The 20,192-nt window shown below is 35.0% G+C and overlaps 1 protein-coding gene across 1 annotated transcript in view; it reads right to left on the reverse strand.

The window, feature by feature from the left end:
- The window catches only part of SMCHD1 (structural maintenance of chromosomes flexible hinge domain containing 1), a 69,463-nt gene that overhangs the window by 38,271 nt on the left and 11,000 nt on the right, over window positions 1-20,192 (reverse strand). Inside the window, exons 2-19 of the mRNA XM_074549213.1 lie at window positions 18,842-18,917; window positions 18,212-18,373; window positions 15,550-15,632; window positions 15,314-15,444; window positions 13,680-13,794; window positions 13,407-13,526; window positions 10,354-10,520; window positions 8,056-8,149; window positions 7,594-7,804; window positions 6,646-6,763; window positions 6,375-6,558; window positions 5,680-5,877; window positions 5,483-5,596; window positions 4,900-5,006; window positions 4,540-4,622; window positions 4,274-4,387; window positions 1,967-2,044; window positions 1,770-1,889 (exon numbers count right to left, since the gene is read on the reverse strand). Coding sequence (XP_074405314.1) covers window positions 1,770-1,889; window positions 1,967-2,044; window positions 4,274-4,387; window positions 4,540-4,622; window positions 4,900-5,006; window positions 5,483-5,596; window positions 5,680-5,877; window positions 6,375-6,558; window positions 6,646-6,763; window positions 7,594-7,804; window positions 8,056-8,149; window positions 10,354-10,520; window positions 13,407-13,526; window positions 13,680-13,794; window positions 15,314-15,444; window positions 15,550-15,632; window positions 18,212-18,373; window positions 18,842-18,917 — 2,275 coding nt within the window. The remainder of the gene's footprint in view (window positions 1-1,769; window positions 1,890-1,966; window positions 2,045-4,273; window positions 4,388-4,539; window positions 4,623-4,899; window positions 5,007-5,482; window positions 5,597-5,679; window positions 5,878-6,374; window positions 6,559-6,645; window positions 6,764-7,593; window positions 7,805-8,055; window positions 8,150-10,353; window positions 10,521-13,406; window positions 13,527-13,679; window positions 13,795-15,313; window positions 15,445-15,549; window positions 15,633-18,211; window positions 18,374-18,841; window positions 18,918-20,192) is intronic.

The following is a 20,192-nucleotide window of genomic DNA, read 5'->3' on the forward strand; positions in this document are numbered from 1 at the left end:
ATCATGGCCCATGAACATAGGTATCACCAGTTTGCTTAGGTATTCCCTGGCCTGATCATCTTCCACCAAGGGTGTATCCTCCTTGTCCCAGACCTTGCACCAGGGGAAGGTCTTTGGGGTCTGGGATTCCTGAGGTCTGTCTTACTAATAAATACTAAGGCAGACGATTTCAGTATCTCAGCCTTTTCCACATCCTGTGTTCCCTGCCTCATTCAACAGTGGGCTCATGTTTATTTCAGCCATCCTTTTGTCACCTATGTATTTAAAGAAGTCTGTCATGTAGACTTTGATATCACTTGCTAGTGACTCTATTTTCAATTCCAATTGGACTTTGGCTTTCCTAACCCCATCCCTGCATGCTTGGATGGTGTCTGCATTCCTCTCCAGTTACTTGGTTCCATTTCCACCTTCTGTATACTTCCTCTGTGTTGAGTTTTGCCAGTAGCTCCTTGTTCATCCATGCAAGCCTCCAGGAATTTTTGTCCGACTTTCCACTCATTGTGATGAACCAGACTTGAGCTTGGAAGTGACTGTGAATACTAACAAACTTGTTTGGGCCTCCAGTCTGTCCAGGGCCTCTTTCCATAGAGCTCTAACAGGCAGATCTTTGAAGAGGACAGAGTCTTCTCCTGAAGTTCAGATTGTGAGCTTCCTTTTTGCTCTTCTTCTTCCAGCCTTTCTGGATTCCTCTGCCCTTCAGAACTACCTCCCAAGGGACTCTGTCAACCAACCATTCACCTAACAGGCCAAATCCTGCCCTCTGGAAGTCCAAGATGACAGTGAACACTGTAAACATCCATTTTATGATTGATATGCTCAAGACAGCCTCCAACCACCCACCAGTCCTTCTCTATTCTCAAAGAGAAAGTCACAAAGGAGATGGGGCTCCCTGCCCAGCTGGCTCCCTCACCAGTTGTGTCAGCTCAGCAAGTTCTCTTCAAAAGTCTCCAGGAACCTCCTAGACCATTTCCTCTCTGCTGTGTTACATTTCCAGCACACATCTGGTAAAGGGGAAGCCCCCCATAAGAACAAGGACTAGTCATTGTGACACTTCTCCCAGCTGTTTATGTATTCAATCTGCCTCTGCATCCTGGCTGGGTGGTCTGTAACAGACTCCCAGCACAATATCTGCCTTGTTGGCTTTCCCCGTTCTCTCAGCCACAAACACTCAACAATAACTGGCACCATCATCAAGCTCCAGGCTATCTCAACACCTCTCCCTTCACTCCAACCCTTTCTGAAATGAACATTCTAGTAAGAATTGCAGTAAAGAGACACATTCGTTACAACCAAATGAGAATTTAGTTTTGCATAGGATTCTTCCTTAATTAATTAATTTAAAAAAATACTTCAAGCTCAACATATTTATTTTAAACGTATAACCTGTTTTTTAATGCATTTCTGTGGTTTATGCATGACAGTTAGCCTAATGAATATTAGTTTTATGAAAGAATATTTATGTCAATGGCATGAGGAAAAAGGGGGATTCTAATGAAGTTTAAGTTTGTTTTTTATACATACATTTAGGAAAGTTCACATCAAGGAGTTTTATTTTTTTATGTAAAACTGCCTGCCACAGAGCCAACACATTACACATGAGATCAAAACCTACCACAAAACCCCATTGTTTCCTGGAAATTCATCAAATTTGACATGCAAATGCTACTTTTCAGTGCTGAAAACCACGTCTCAACTAGGACATCACAAATTTTGATATAATATGAATCAAACAGAAACACTAAATTAAGAAAAAAGATGGGAATTCTTACCTACAATAGTAAATTTAAATACTTTAGATGGCAGAGGCCTTCCTGCATAAGTGTCTGCATTACTTTCATTCAACACTACTTGCAGTTTCAAGGAGTAGTTACCAAGTTTCTGAAGATTTTCTAAACAGATATAAAAGTACAATTAGAAAGAAAAAAAAACAAACAAATAAACGGAAGATATTGAATATGCAACTTACCCATTTTTTTAAACCAGTATGGCCACTTGCCTCCATGCTGACTGATATGGGAAATTATTTCTTTATTCTCAGTAGGTGCTGCAAAACAAACACTTAGCTCATGTATTTAAATTTTACACCATAATTCTTAACTTTTTCAAGCATTAGTATCACTTATTATTTAGTATTACTATCACTTCTGGATCTCTAACTAACATCAATTCAGCTTTACAACTAAACACAATGATCACAGCTAAACAAATGAGTTCCCTGTCTAATCCCATTTTAATTAAAACTTGCTAGCCTCAGGCACATTGCACTGAAAGAAGCAGGTTTGTAAAGTTGCATTTCGTTAGCTCTTTGGTAGTACATTCCCTGTAACTGTGAGCACTCTGCACTCCATGCTGGCAATGGATCAAACTGACAAATGACTGTAGCAAAATTGCTTCAATGGGAGCAATGATAAAAATGTGCAGTTGACAGAAAATATTACTGGAAAAAAACCCTCCTGTTTTGCTCCAAATTGTTTTATCTTTATAAACCTCTGTAGAATTAAAACATATACAAAAATATAACACACTGAAACTCTGAGGCAGTTCTAGTGACTGGTTCTATAACCTAAGATAAATACAGAAGTAAGATTTATTGTTGGAAGTGTCAAGAGGTAGTAATACTTTTTATTTTCCAACAAAACACACTTCAGAATATAGAATGTGACTGCAATAAGACTACACTGAACAAAAAGAAATGCAGTAGAAATACAAATTGTTTTATAGCTAAGCAAAACTGTTTCATTACCCTGTCTTTGCACCAAATGGCATACATAAGATAAATTAAGAGCTGTCAACAAGATTTTATCATTCTCTTACCCTAATTCAAACCCTAATTTTGAACTGAAGCTTGTATAATAAGACTCCCCAGTAAGAGATTAGGTTTCTCATAGCTCAGGTCTCTTGGTAGCCCATACTACAGTTCACCAAGTATTCCACTCCTCAAAAGAGAAGAGAAACTTTTTGTACATTATATTTGCTCTTGGACTTTGTATGGGTGTAACCACATTTCTCTCATTTATACAATTAAGGGTTTGAGTTTTGCTAGGTGTGCTATGCCCAAATCATCACTTATGGGATTTATTCATTGTTCTGATGAAGAAGATGAGGATTACACTACTGATTCTTCAACTGAGTAGAGAAAAACACAAGAAGTAGTAGAAACAGTTAGAAGTACAAATTTCCATCAATGAATGAGTCAGGAGACATGAAAGGTCTGAAGGCAGACTTTTCAGTGATCCTAGGAATGACCCTGACAAAACAGAACAACATAAACACCAGGTCTCTCTCAAGTCCATACTTCCTGACATCATGATGCCCTGTCTTATTAAATTTACAAAACACTGGTGTGTCACACATGCTGATAGGAGACAATTTGATAATCTAGATTAAATGAACAGCTTTTGTTCAATTCCAACCTCTTTATGCCCCAGCACACTATGCTGGACAATGGTCATGCACAGCAGCCGGCTCCCATGAACTAAGTGCCATTAAAATACCACGTGTAGCCTCATGACATATACACTAAACTGAGCTAAGATACTTCTTTTGGTTTCCTTGACATGTACCACTACAATAACCTCAGCACTCATAAAGCTATTTTTACAACTCCTAACAGATAAAGGATTTGGATTTTCTTATGGTGTATGGAAAAAAAGAAGATTTTAGGTTTCTACAAGTTAAATACATTTGACATGTGCAGAATTGGAGTTTTCAGAGAATTTAGTGTTTTAAACAAAACAAAATTTGAGTGATTTCATTTGCATTGGACAGAACACAATTCTTAATAATGCAATGTGAGAGCATCAGGTGAAATACCCACCAAATGGAAACCACAAACGAATAAATTAAAAAAACCCTTGATTTTTTAAAAATTCTGAAGCAAATTTATGTTAGATACTAAACAAGTCTGATCCCCACTTTTATGCATCTCATAAATTGCTACATTACCTACAGAAACATTATCCATTTTACCCATGTTCTTATGCAGGTTAAGTAGAACAGGTTGGAATTGTTAGGCCCTCCTTACTTGTGACAGAAGATGTAAACAAAATACAGCATTTAAGACAATACATGGTATTGAGGCAGTTGTCATTTCATGCAAAGTGGCTTTGAAATGCAACATGAATTGATGGAATATTGTCTAACTACGACATCCATTTATCAAATTCAAATATGTATTTTAAATATATACATATATTATACAATTGAATACCTTATTATCCATTATGCACTTTAAAAATAATAAAGATACAATTAAATATAATGAAATACTCACAATGCAAAATAACTTTGAGTTCAACAAGAAGTTTCTTTGAACCTCCGTGGCTTGTACCTGGAAGTTTTTGCATTGCTTCTCCTTTTTTATTTAAAATTTCTATTCTTAATGCTCCTGAATTTAAAATGAAAGATGACAGACATTTAAAATATGTTGTAGATTAAAAGTGATCAGAGATTTCTGTATGCTTATCTTTTTAACAAGGGCGCACAATATATTTTTTAATTGGCATTTAATGCTTTCGTATTTGGAAGAAAAAAATATACCTATTGGTGTACCAGCAAATCTTGTTTCATTTGGTAATAACTCATCTCCTTCAGGCCATGTTACTGATAATTTATCAGGAAGTCTAATAGAAAAAAAAAAAAAGGGTGAACATTTTTGCAGTAAGTTAAAATAATAAAGAGCAATTTACCTTTAGTTAAATACACATGAAACTATTTTTGTGGTAGGGAAAAAAAATCCAAATCCCAACCTATTTCTTCTTGGTTTTTTTTTTGGTTTCTACTGAAACAGTTGACTGCTATTCCATTTGGGAATAAAACTGAACTTTCTTTGATTCCTGATTAAATACAAGAACTATAATTAGGGACTCCACAATTATGTAATTGTTACTTAGTGCTTACCTTGCCATTTCATCCTCTATGTATTTTTTCACAACTTTGTCAGACACCGTTCTGTCAAGTTTTGAGATTGGAATAATTTTCGTTTCAGCATACAATGCCTGTGGTTCCTGAAATAAAAATTCAGTGCAGTTATAAGTGGCCAGACTTTATAATACATCAGATGAGAAAGACCTCCCAATCAAGAGACTAAACAAGTCAACAAAGACATAATGCAATATGCTAACAAATACTACCTGGTGAAACTACAAGACACTGTTTTAAAATTTGCTGAAACCACAAGGGTTACAAATGGATGCACAATATACTGTTGATGTTAACTGTGATACTTTATTCCATACACAAATCTTTATAAATCAGACTGTTCATAATAAATAATAATTTTAATATATTCACATTAAAGCTCAAGTTGAGTATTTCTAGACTGCTGATTGTAAAAAATTACATTAAAGGTATTTACTGTTATTTAAAGTAATTTAATCAGGTCAGATTAAAGATTTAATATCTTTATGCTTAAACATATCTTTATGTTTAAAGATTTAATATCCACACTAGCTGTGTGAATCCTTTCTGTATTTCTTCTTACCAAAGCAATTTGAACCTCTCCCCCAGTGGCAAATATATCCCCATCATGGTCCCCATACAAGTAAAATTTCTCAATGCTTCCATAGAATATTGGATGAGTCTTAGTAGTTTTCACCTATAAGCAGAAGACACCAATTAATTCATTACTCCTGCATCAAATGCACAGTATCTGCCTTTCATAGGGTTTAACTAACTTACCAGCTGTCCAGTTTTGTATATTTTTCCATCCCACTCTATTGCAGCATACATTGTCCAAGGGCTCTGCATTCTTTTGGATAATACATCAGTACGTACAGTTATTCCTTTGAAGACTGTGAATTTTATCTGTTTGTCATATTTTTCATGACAGTCTTTGAGCCACAGAGCAAATTCTCTGTCAATTTTCATTCGCTGCTCCTATAAAGAGATTACAAAATAAGTACATATTAACAATGTACTATAAAATCTGAATCTGACCACATCAGAAGCCTGAACAGTTGTAAGAGTACAGAGATACTGTACTCAAAAGAAAAGCCAAAAAGTCACACACACACACAAAAAGAACAAACAGAAAAGAAGAAGAAATATAGGAACAGAAGCAAAGAAAAAAAAAGGATTCTTCAGTCTGAAAACTTTTAAAAAGTTGAGGAAAAGTACACTTCAAGTCAAAAAAAAAGTGCTTCCCTGAGCTAGGAAGAGGGTCTTTCCACAAAAATGACATATAACAACTAAATAAAGTAATTGTTCAAGAAAATAAAAGGAAAAATACTGAGTCTTAAGTTTTCAGATTTAAAGATTCAGCTTTACTGCTCACTAAACCAGAGACATGAACAAATAACCAGTAAGCAAAGGTTTCTGTATTACATGCACTGAACTTCACCAAGAAGAAACACTTAACAGAATGCAGTAATTACCTGTCCATTGAAGATTCTTGTGAACAGAGTATTCTTATCCTTTAGTTTCAGCTCCAGATCCATGAAAGTGAGTTTGTTTGTGCTGACCTGGAACTTATCATTGGTAAACAATGCACCAGAAATTCTGTTGTAGCATTCAATTGGTGCCAATCCTCTCTTCTTTGGAGGAGCGCACCAGTCAAAACTTAAAAGGAGAAAGTCATTACAATCCTTTTTCATAAAGAGAGGTTTACATTATAGAAAGAGACTGTACAAACACATCACCACTTACTCTTCCACAGTTGTGTACGGTATTAATCTTCCATTCCAAAAACATTCAAAAATAGGCCTTTTTCCTCTGGCACCTTTTTCTACTAAAAAACAGTCATCGTCATCATCATCATTTAATCCTTGTTTAAAAAAGAAAAAAAAAGAAAGATAGTCTCCTGAATATATTTCCTTAAAAAATTAATGTAATATCAAAACCCACAGCAATCTTAATGAAGTACTATTGTTATTATATTCAGCACAGTAGCAATGCACATTATATCAAGCTCATTACATACAATATTACATTTTTTTCCTGTTTTAGAAATAGCAAGCAGAAAAACTAAGAAAAATTCGAAATGGAAGTTAAATATTACCAAATTCGAAATTTTAAAATTTTGAGTGTTACTTTTTCCTTCGTTTCAACTGATGTTCTTCTAGTATCATGAAATCTCATCCCAATTAACTCAAGATTTGTTTTGTAAAAAAACCAAAAAAAAAGTACAAGGAATTTTAAAACCCCTTGCATTTGAAAACTCACAACTGAGTAAAAGAAATTTTAAACTAAAGACTTCAGACTATATGTTGTCCTTTGCAGTATTTCGATACTATAATCTCTTGAAATCTCTTGAATCTGTATCTCTTGAAATCTCTTGAATCAACTGCTCATATTTTATTACTTTGTTGGAGCAAAGATGCAATCAAGCAAGTGCAAAGTTTCAACTGGAGTACATTCCATAAGAGTTTATAATTTGGGATCAGATGGTGGTACGCCAAAGATCAAGTTTACAGGAATGAGTTACCACAACAGAAAATTCACAACACCTGTTCATCCAAAAGAATGTGAACTTTTCTGTTCTGTCACAACCTAAATCAGGTAATATTTACACTTCAACCTAAAGTTGTTCTGGTTTTTATTTCATTAAAATATTTAGAGTAGTAGGACTGACAATCAGCAAAGCATTTCACTTACTTGATGGAAAACATGGATCATCAGGGTATGTTTCTTTATCATAAAGGAAGGGATGGTATCGGATGATGCCTTCAACTATACCTTCTTCTTCAACATGTGCCTTGAACTCAAAACTATCTGCTGCAGTATTTATATACAATGTCTGCATGTCATCTTTGATCTCCCTCAGATTGACAATCTTTGGTACTTTTCCCTTTTCAAACATTGAAATCTGGAAAAAAGGAAAATAAGTTGATTTTCCTTAGAGGAAAAGACTTACAGTAATAACCACTTTGACAACTGACTGTTAGCAAAGGAGTTAGTTCCTACACAGCAATGCTAAACAGAATGACCTCAAAAAATTAAACTACATACACATCTTGAATGCTGTATTTTAAAAGGCATGATTACAGAGAAACAGGCACAATATAAATAAGTTGGCATCAAAGAGGACTTTTGACTAACATGTATAAAATCTCTTACCTCAATATCGATGTTGTTGAAAGGGCTTACTTCTTTTGTTGCAGCATTAGCTTCATTTCCTTTTGGTCCATGGATATAATAGTGATAGATATGACTGAAACACATTTCAGAGAAAAACCAAACCAGCAAGTGAAATTTAAAAATTGCACATTATAATTTAAAAAAATCTAAATAAGCTTTTATTTTTATTAAAATATAACTGGTTTGTTGCACTGTTATAAATCAACTCCTTGACAACATATATATGGTAATAAAGGTTTACTAAAGGAAGTGACTCCTTTTCATTCTTCTCATCTCTGTCATGCACAATCACACTAGGACCAATTTTTGGGTAAAATAACTGGAAACAAATTTGAAAAAAATTATTAAGTGAAAAAAAAAATACAATTGTTACATGGCTACAGATCCTTTACATCAAAGGGTCAACTAAAAAAAAACTACTGTAAATTGTTCTGCAGTCTGGAAATCAGAATTAGAGTCACAAATCTTTCCACACTTTGTCTCTGCTATCAGTTTTGTATCAATCATCTAACAGTAACAGAAATATGTAACAAACAATCACTATCCTTACATTATTTACATAAATTTGAATATAGGTAGGAGTCATGGACGTGATCTGCATAATAGAAATAGTTTTTCAGTTGTAAACATTGCTTTCTAATTGGCATTTTTCCTCATTTAACAAATTTCAAAAAATATATGTGGTCAAATAGATAAAATAATTTCATAGAGAAATGCAATTTGAGAAAACTGAGGAACTCAACTCCATTTACTTCAACTTTTCAGCTAGCTAATTCTTCCAACTTCAAAGACTGAATCCTTAAAGCTCTGGGGGATGGTCGGGAGAAAAATGAGATTGTACTAGTCAAGGGGACTGAATGCATGACTAAAGACAAATGCACCTGCAAGTTTACAGCTGCTTGCCTTTGACCTCCACTGCACTAAATGTTCCCCAAAGAGAAATCTTGGTTCCCAGAAAAAGACTCCTCCTGATCTCATTGCTCAGGATTTTATAGTATGTCCAAATTGCTTAGTATTTTGTGTGCATTTCTTCCAGACTTCAAAAGGCAGTCTCCTGGCCTTAAGACATTGTTATTTTAGGGGTTCATCTCCACTTCAAAGCATCCAAAATAATGAGGGCTTGTGCTGCAGCGCATGAAAGTGGAATGAAACTGGTACCCTGTATGTGTGGCAAAAGGCATGGCAGAAGGAAATGGTGAAGTGTTCGGGGGGGGAAAGGGCCATTGCAGCTGAAACAGTGACACGGGACTGTGCAGCACTGAAAGGCTAAGTGAGTGGTTTTACTGTAACAGCTACAGGGCATATATCTGAATAATTGCACCTGGGTTCCATCTCAAACAGAGGCAGCTCTTTCACTTCAAGAGATGGTTGGAAAGAACTAACACACAGCAAAGTGTGAGTGTTCACTGGATGAGCACCTGGAAGCTAATGAGGGATCTAAATTACCCTCTGCAAGTAGATGTACCCTATATTTTCATGAGGTTAAAAATGGCTTCAGTAACAAGTTTTTATGTGCAACACTGAATGATATTTCACATAGTAAGATATTACCTAATTCTTATATTAATCCTCTTTTTAAGTACATCTATTATTATCAGATTATAGGTATCACAAAAATAAAATCATAGTTTGAAAACAAAGTTGCGTAGTTTGCCAGATTTCAAAACTGGTCTAGGCCTTTGTATTTCAGTTTACATTCACAGATGGATCCATCATCATAACAGGTAAGCCCAAACTATTCACTGGTATCTCCAGGCTCTGCAGGCCCACAGATGACATTACAGTACAGAGCAGATAGTGTCATATATCCTTCTCCCTCTTAAACTGGATGAAGAGCAGTACCTTCTTTTGTTGTTGTTTAAAAAGTCAACCAACCAAAAGATCCCCTAAAAGTGTAAATTAGGAGCAAGGCTGTGAGCAAGGTTAGGAGCATGGCTGTGAGCAAAGTAACTGATGAAGTTCTTAGTAACTAGATAAACAATTTCTTACATTAGTAATACACCATTAAATTAATAGGCTACTAAAAATTACAGTGGATATGTATGTAAAAATTACAGTGGATTATGTATTAATCATCAAGTCACATCTTTGGTTGGGGGTGCCCCATTCAGTTGTGTTCATTACTGTAAAATTGGTTAGATAGGGAGGCTAATTGAAGTATTAATGGCCTTAAAAAGAATAAGGCCAATGTCAAAGCACAAAAAAGAAGCATTTCATAATTACTTGACTTTGTTAGTAGCCCACTTTTAAATGAAATCTTTTAAATCACCAACTTACGCCAGCTGCCTTGTCCAAAGATGAAAGTAGTTTTTCAAGTACTGCATGTGATCTGGTTGTACACCTGTAATGACAACTGCTGTGAAACTCTCTTTATCCCTTTCTTCTAATATTAGATTATGAAGAAATCTTTCATCATCACTTGTGATGTGAGTAGAATCAGATGGCTACAAAAAAAGTAAAATAATAAGAGCAGGGATGTAAACTGAATTTCCAAATGCCCATCAACTTGAAAGGGATTAAAAAACATAAGAGAAAAGTAATACAGAACACATGATGCTAAGTATCACAAAGGATTAAAGCTTAAAATAAAGGTTTCCAAATTAAAGTCAACAAGCTGAGAATGTGACATCACTAATCCAGTTCATTTTCAACTCACTTTCATCACAGCACCTAAAGTGTGCCGTCTAAAAATGCATTTAATCACACTGAATGTAGTAGCACTGTGTAATATCCATGTTCTCATCCATCGATTGGAAGCATTAAGTGGGCAAGACATTAAGGCCTCTTTAAGAAAACAAAGCCAAAAAAAGTTATTGGCTTTTAAAGGGATAGGCTACTTTCTACAGCAGAAACTCAAGAAGAAGAAACAGTTTTGTTGTAAAAGAAAAAAAGGTGAATCCTCAATTCCAGATGAAATGTCAAGTAGCCTAACAGAAAGAGAGATTCCTCATTCCAGAAACTACTGACTGTCTTTTCCTGAATGGATGCACTTTGCTCTTTTGACAGTTTTCTAAAGTGCAGGAAGACACAGTGGTTGATGTCATGCTTCACACTGGACCAGTGAGTAATCACTTACATTTGGTACATCCAGAAAAAAACCTCTATTTTTAAAACAAAGATTAAGATCTTTCTAGTGAATGCAAACAATTGCTACAACTGAGAAGATATGTTGTAGTCAATGCAGCTACATGCCTTATTTTGCAGGAAAGCAGACAAACCCCACATCACTAAGGCATGAAAGGAGACATGTCCTACCCAATCAGTTAGGTGAAATAGTTAAGGGTGTTCTATCAAGACTTACTTTCCCCAGGGAATCAAAGAGCTCTCCTTAGCTAAAAGGATAATTAAACAATTTTTGAGACTTTTCGTCAAAGAAGACTACATCTCTTTTTCCTGCCCACAGCATAGCCTGGTCTATTCTATGCTAGTGATGGGATTGGCAATAATAAAGAAAAGCCAGAGCTGCTTGGTCCTCATCCCCATGTGATCTGACAAACCTAGAAGCTGCACACTTATGCTGAACAAGTGCCACTTTGTACATCATTGAAGAAATTTACCAAATTTCTTGACCAAAAGAGCCTCCAAAATATCACTGCCAAATTATCTGGCTGCCTTCCCACTACAGATTACAAACTACCATGGCACCTTCCCCTACATTCCTAGCATCTATCTCAACTAGAAAATAACTATTTACTTCTTTGCAATATTCAACGGTCCAGAGAAATGACTGCAGTGAAGAGAGGTGACTATTACCCATCAAGGAAAGATGACCAGCAGGGATACCATTAATATCACTTCTCTTCAGTGTTATGGCCTTGTTCTAAAGTTTTTTGTTTCACATTAATTACACCTTAATTTCTTTGCAAAAATAACTTCCTTCACCAACTGAATGGCTCAAAGGCTCAATTATTATTCTCACACTAGTAATCCATTTACAATTTCTACTTCTGCCACAGTATTCTCTTGCTGATGTATGTGCAGTGCAGACCATTTTTCAAGTCTTTAGCGAGATGCATTCACACATTTTATTTCACACCAATATAATGAACTGGCCTAGGTATTTCAATGATTTGCAAAAAAATTCCTAAACCTGGGTTTTAGGAATCTTTTAGGGAAACCTCTATTATCTTCATACCTCACCTCTATTACTTTTCACATCATCTCCTCCCTGTTGGATAGTTACAAGTTATCTTTTTAACTCTAAATAGAATTTTACTTGCATTTTAACACTGTCAATTTAACTTTGATTTTATATTATTACCACAACATTTCAAACAGTTGATTGCACCAGCTTCTTGAACTCTTTAGTAGTACCTATGCATCTCATTCAGCTACTTTCTTCCAACTTATGCGTGCCTTAGTTTGTCTTCTACTTTGTATCATCCAACCTTGCTCTTTAGTATCAAGCAGGGAGGGAAAGCATTTGTACCCTTTACAATAAAGCAGATTTTGTAAGCTTTTATTTTCAGTTTCTATTTTTTGAGTCTGATATTGGAGAGAGAATAAAACCAAAACTGGCAATTCATTTTTTGTTGCAACTCACTGACCCAGAACTGGCACGACAATAACCTTATTTACCTACTGTTCCTTTCTCATCCATATGAAACACCAAGAACACTGACATAACCCACATGATATGGGCTCAAGGTCTGACTACCCTGTCATACACACCACTCATTTTTCCTCCCATCTGCACCCTTAGCTACATCTTGGCCTCTCCCTCCTTGCCCAAAAATGTCCAAAAATCAGTTATTTTCAATCTTCCTCCTTATCTTACAGCTTTTTTACTTAGGCTCTTTTTCTTCATGAAAAGCATCAGGACTGTTGAGTTTAGCTTTCAGCTAAACAGTTCATTTATTTTACAACATGTATGAATATTTATAAAATCAATCAGTTTTGTTGGTCTGCCTGGACTTCTGTCCAGTATACAGGTCAGTCATACGTATTTCTAAACAAGTACAATTTGGTTCCCTAATTTATTCCTTACTGCTTCAGAGAAAATTCATTTTAGTTTCATACGCAACAAAAAAAAATGTTGTGCTTAGAAAAGCATTTTAAAGTATTTTTCTTAATCTGACATGCAAAACTGTAAAGCATTTCTGTCATTTAACCTTAACTGAAAAGAGGAAAAAGCATCACATAAAAAAAAGGCATAAATTGTCTTTAGTGTCTTCAAGTTCTTGGTTACTTCCTTTTACACTACAGGGTGCAAATGATTCACTAAGGTGAAGATATCTCCAGATATGTATTACAGGAATATTACACAGTTAAATCACATTAACCTGGGAAAGGCTTTCATTTATAAATGTGAGAATCTTAAGGCTATTTACCTTTCTGTTTCGAATGAATCCAGTATATATTGCTTCTTTGTTTTTCTCCTTCTTTTCAAAATCCTCTTTAGAAAGGACAAGTTCATGAACATCCTGAGATGCTGCAGGTTTGCTTATCATCTGATTTTATTAAAGAAACAGCATTTAAAAATCAAAATAAGACTTAAAATTAGCATCATAGAATACTTAAATGCTGTGATTAAAAGTTAGGAAGTAACAATCTGATTGTGTGCGAATGTTCTAAAATAAAATTAAAGTCAGACATTGACTTACTCTGGCAGACTGTCCCACGAAGAACACTGCTTGCTTGCCTCCAACTCCAAAATATGAGATATCACTATTTAAACTACGAGGCACTGGCAGAGGGCGTACATATCCTGAGTGATCACTGAGAATAAGAGTGTCTTTAATAAATTTTTTCAAGACAAAAGTAATTAAAAACCCAAAGATACTTTTGATCTAAAGCTTCTACCAAATTCTTCCTCTTAGTATTTTGTTAAAAAATCCTTCGCTTTATACCTTTTAAAACTGCAAGCTTAAAACATATGTGCCTGAAATTCTTGATGTACTCTTTTTAAAAGGATAATGACAGAGTAAGTATTTTCCCAAGTCATCTTATAAAACATTTCTGCCCCTTCTCACAAACCAAATCTTACTACCTAAAAATGGCTTAAAAAGCAAGCCTGATCTTTCTGACAGCATCCTTTCATAAAAATACTTTTAAGTCAAAGTGGAAAATAGTGCTAACCAACTATTAAACGCAGACTTGGAGAGATAACATATGCTGTCAGTAGTGAAATTCCATGTCTTCTAAGTCACTTTGAGCAGCCTTATCTAGTTTAGGAAAATATTTATTTTTATAGCACAGCAGTCCCAAATGAAAATAAGGTGTAGATGGCATCCTACTATAATTTAGACCTCTGTTTCCATAAGTGGTAATCCACAGTTTAAATCTGCATTTTAGGAATACAACATATTTCTGTTACTAAACTTGCCTACAGCAATTTCAAAAAGCAGTGAATTTCTTTACAAGTGACCCAGAATGACTTTTTATGCTCTTATCTCCAGAAGCTTAAAAGACATTGACTTTCTATTTGGAGATGTTTTCAATTCCCCCAGCTATATTATCACTTCCCACAGCCGTATTACTTTTTACACTACCTGTTCATATGACAAATTAGTTATGACTGAGACTGTAATTATCATTTTCACATTTGCGATACTAGACTTAAGGTATTTAAAATATGACCAAAGCTCAAAAACTGTACATAACTGATTTTGTGCAATTTTATACACTAGGATTAAGCCTGGCTGTGCAGGTAGAACATCTCTTGAGAACAGACTCAAAACTGTAAAGTTAATTCATATAAAAAGCAAAACCCACCATAGAACCTCCACTTTCTTTTTTAAATGCAAAACATTTATTTTGTGTAGCCTGCATAAAAAAATAGACATCTCCAGATATAATTTATAATGCATTATACAGAATTAAAATTTAAATTAAAAAAAGAAAATTTGAACTAAAACCATCTGTTATTGCAGTAGCTTAACAGATATTGAATGTATCATTTAATGCACTACTGAAAGGTTTTCAGGTAAGAGATGAACATGGAACAAAAATCCCCTGCAGGACAGAGCATGCCCCGAACTGTATGCAGGCAAGCAAAAGACAGTTTAGAAAAGGTCCCAAGAACAAAAAAGTATTCAGTGTGTCACAATAACAGAAGACCAGTTTTGTATCATAAAGCTTCTCTATTGCCTACTCAGAAAAGGTATGGGTCTATTTATGTAATCATAAAATGACAGGGTTTAGCTGAGTGTTGGTATACAGCTATGCCTTAAGAACATATTTTACGGACCTCTGCAGAGCTTGCTAATTGTTGTAGAAATATATAGAACTTGCTAACCTTTCAAAGTCACCTTGTCTTGTAAACTTTGACAATCTATACACAGCCCAGTTGTTAAGCTGTTTAGAAGTCATTCCACTTCCATTATCAACTACAGCAACAGCTGGTTTTCCTTGGGAATCATCAAAGAGCTGTTGGGGTAAAAACAAACAGCACAAATCAACAAGGAGCAACAGGGGGGGAAAAAAAGGATAATGCAAACTATGTCTGAAAACACTGAAGTATTTTTATCTTACCAATTTTATCTGTATACTCCGAATGCCAGTATTTTGACACGTAGCTGATAGAGAATTGTCAATCAATTCAGCAAGGGCAAATGCTAAAAAAATTGACAAAAAAACCCTATTAGTGCTCAGGAAACAGACACCCACTTATAGTAGTTTCTTTCAACAATTAGGAAAACACATTACCTAAACACAGACAAGACCTAAGCCCAGTAAGAACAATCAAAATCACATAACATCTTGTTTAAAAAAATGAAACAGCTTTTTTACATGTACTTTATAATTTGTTTTATCACTAAGTCTCTCATATCTCTTAATGGCAATATCACAATTATTAGAAAGAACAATGATAAACTAACCATCTCCTTAACAAAAGACAGATTTGTCCCTTTCATGATTAGAAATTAATTTTTATGATTCATATGTGAGTCAAAAGTACCTAAAAATAGACTTTGACTTGTTAAAATATTGAAGGAAGAATGAATTAACTCAAGAAAACTAAATTGAAATTTTGTGAAACATTTAAAACTACAGTGTTATTTTTTTATAGAAAACAAAGAAAATTGTAGAAATGGTTGAAGGATTTCAGTGAATGGTAAATACAACCAAATTTCTGTCAGATCCATGTTGCAATACACTGCAGAAATAGGCAAACTGTTTGCACAAATTTGTTGTTTCTAACCATTAATGTTTGGAGCACTTACCTAATTAAAGTAAAACTACCTAAGTTTACTGGAAAATTGCATTTAATCTGAAAAAAATACATGACTAGCTTTAGTGAACAGACATTTCCAGTCAGTCTCTTTAAAAAGGAAACCTTATTTCCTACAATTTGCAGAGTTCTTCAGAATGCTACAGTGCAATTTACACTGGCCACACACTTCAGACATGTAAAAGAAAACTCTTGAGTATCAGTGTAACACAGCAACACTGAAGCACATGGCATTTTCCCTCAAGGGGTTATCGAAGTACAAAAACAGTTCTGCACTTTTTTGCAACTTTCTGCATTGCAGAGTAGTTGAGCATCAGTTATGTGATCCATATTTACTATTCCATAGCAAAGAACAATGGTCCTTCATCAGCATTCAGAAGTGGTTAGGCATTGGTTTAGTACTTCTGTCTTCCCCATGTCAGCTGCCCCTGGACCTCCTCACCTCACATTTCATTTATTTAGGATGCAACTTTTTTTGTCATCCTTTTCTAATGTATCTGTAAAACCCTTATCATCCCTCTTCCCATCCCTTGCCAAATTTGCTCCGGCTGTTCCTGATCTCATCTCTATATTGCCAGGCAATATCCCTGTATTATCCTCTAGCTTGCTTGCTAGCTACTATTGCTACATTATTCTCTAGCTTGCTATTATTCTATAGCTTGCTTCCACCAGCTGTGCAATTCTCTCTTGTGTTTCAGTTTGACCAGGAGGTCTTTATTCTGCCATGCTATTCTCCTGCCTTCTACACCCGATTTCTTCCACATAGAAATCAATAGTTCTTGTGCTCTGAAAAGTCATTTAAGCAATTGCAAGCACTCTTCTACTCCTTTATCACCAAGGGTGTTCCCCGGTGTCCCATGAACCACACCCTTTAACAACTGAAAGGTCTTTTCCTAAGGTTTAGTGTCCTTACAATACTTTACACTTGCCTATTTAATCAAATTCCACCAGGGTATGGTTGCTACAGACCAGACCCAGCTTGGCCTTTCCAGTCAGTTTCTGTGTGTTGGAAAGCCACAGGTCCACTACTGGCGGCTAGCAGGAATAAAGTGCACATCACAGATCTCCACAGAATGCTTGTTCTCAGTGGCCTTACACAGCAATTCCTGTGCACAGGGATGGATGTACCACTGACTCAACACTACCACCAAACCCAAACCAAAATAGTGCCTTTGCTGGGGCACAGAACAAATTATGTGCACAGAGAGGAAAGGGGAAAGACTGGTCCTTAAAAATAACAGCTGCTATTTATAAACATTTTTTATATTGTTTTAAAACAACAGGAATGGTATAATGCTTGATTCTTGATATTTTTTTGAATTTTTTTCTGTGCAATTTTGAACCTGCTGTACCTATGAACTACATAGTACTTGGAAGGTAATCACAGCCACAGACAGAATTTTCAAAGAAGCCATGAACAGAAAGTAATCTGTTCAGTAAAACAATACAAAATGGTGGTTACATATTTCATGCACTACTTCGAAAAAAAACTGATTAAAGCAGCATCTTTTTAAAGAAATACTTGCTCTTGTTGGTCAGTTAAGCCCTGTAGCAACTGTAGATGGGAGGGCACAAAATATTCTATAGTAGCTCACACATAAACTGTTCATTAAATTCAAACACAAAGTCTACAGTTTAGTACAGGAGACAAAAACTTGGTAACACAAATGCTAACCTGTCTGAATGACATGCACAAGATTATTCAGGCTAAAGTTATTTTACTTCTAAAATACTCAAACTTCTTGAACATGTATTTGAGAAGGTATCACTATAAATCTGGATTCTTAGGTAGCTACTTTTAGTAATTTTAAAAAGAAAATCTTTTAGGAAGAACACAGTAAACTTTTCTTTTACAGTTAAGACTATTTTTTTTAGCAGCTATAATTTTAAGTTGAATTGCTCATAACCACATTATATTCATATAAACATCATTTACACAAGATTATTTTTGCAGGTACTTACGCAAAGGATTTTGGCCCTCGCTGGCATAGTACTCGTACATGCCACTTTTGACAAGTGTGTCGTAGTGGGGCAGAAAGTCAATTCGCTCCTTGGTTGCCAAAAGCAACATTTGATCAACTGACTGCAGCAGATATAAAGTAACTCCATCGTCAACAAGCTCGCCTGCAGGGAAGATGCAATGTAAAGTACATTGAAGAGACTGCATCAGGCAACCTCTGCTCTCAAAACAAATACGAGCGTTGCCACAGGTAATCTGTGTATTGTCCTAAGCGCTGCCTGTTCAGCATTTAATAACAACATTTAAATTAATATCTTTTCACATTTCCAAGCTTTAGAATGCAAGTTTTCTCAAGTGACAGCTATATATATATATATATATATATATATATATATAATTTTTTCCTATCATTTACAGACTTTGTGACAGAAGATACATAGTATAACTGTTATCATACAAACTCATCAAAAACATGTTTGTGAAACTGATTTTGAAGCAATTTTTGGCAAATGATTACAGGATTTGTACTTTCAGTTAATTACTGTACATCACAGAGCACAAACAGTTATCATGTGACCTTTTTGATCAATATAAGAAATAACTGTAATTATTTTGTCGTCTAAGATACTTACTGAAGTTACCTTCTGTGATTTCCTTCCTATTTGTTGTGGTGATAACAAAGGTTTCATCAGAAGGTATGCCAAATGCCTATAAAAATTGAAGGTCATTTAGTTATGATAACTAAGTAGTCCAAAAACTATTCAGATACATTAAAACAAAAAAAGGCAAAGTCTATTTACTTTGTCACAAGCTACTGATGTGTAATCACAATCTCTTAGAACACAGTGGAATTTAGGATCGTTTGTTTTCTCAATTTAACCAAATCTGTTCAAACTAGGGTATGGTCTTTTGGCTGTATAAAATAAAAATATGCTCTAGCGAGCAACAGGAATTTTAGGGAGGAAGAACTGTCTTATAGATAACCCACTTGAGGGCAGAGGAACAAGACTCTGAAATTACCACAATAGTTATGATCTAGAGGGTGTCCCATATTTGACTGCACTCCTGAGACACCAAACCAACCTAATATTTCTTAACATTGGATATTGAAGTCTTTGTTCTTCAATTATATCATACATCTAAAAAAAAAATATTTCTTTCAGAAAAAATTCTTTACTGTTAAAACTGAAGTTTATTTTTCTGAACTTAAACAATCTTTGCCACTTTGATGTCTTTTTTGGAATGTGTTTACTGTAGCTTTAGACTTTTTATCTTTTTATCCTGCTTTCTACATGCATTTAAATCTTCTGCTTTTACTTTCATTTTTGCACCCTGATGTCCAACACTAATCTCTTTCCCAAAATAATAAAATAAATATCTGTACCTTCTCCTGCCTTTCCAGTCTTTGAAACTCAAGTAAAATCAACCCTGGTCTCATCAAACTCCATCAACCCAGTCAGTCTTGCAGTGACAATTCAGACAGGTACTTGATGCACTTCCAGCCAGATTCTGCCCAGAAGGAAGCTCCAGCATTCTCTGCAGCAGCTTGCCCTCATCATTTCCCACATCTCTCTTTCAATCCCTATTACTCAGACTCATGAAAATACTTTTAAACCCTACTTATGGTTTCATTAAGAGCCTACTTTCCATATTTCAGTTACTTTCTCCCTGTGACCACATTAAAGTTAGTTATTATCCATCAGCAAAATAAGAAAAAAATGTTGAACTTCTCACAGTGCTTGGCACAAGTGAAACTAATGCAGATGACAGAGACTGATATTCAGACTTAAGAACCTGGAGTAATACTTTTTAACTCTTCCAAATTCAGATCACTTCAATTTTACCTCTCACATTACACAAACTTCCACACAGCAAATCTGTAGAGGAAAAACTATAAAACTGCTCAGAGCAAGAAAACTAAGCATTAAAATATATGGATTTTAGAAAGCTAACATTCTACAGTGCCATTTGAGGTCAGTGGTT

The sequence above is a fragment of the Zonotrichia albicollis genome, chromosome 1 (genome assembly GCF_047830755.1).
Source record: "Zonotrichia albicollis isolate bZonAlb1 chromosome 1, bZonAlb1.hap1, whole genome shotgun sequence".
NCBI lineage: Eukaryota > Metazoa > Chordata > Aves > Passeriformes > Passerellidae > Zonotrichia > Zonotrichia albicollis.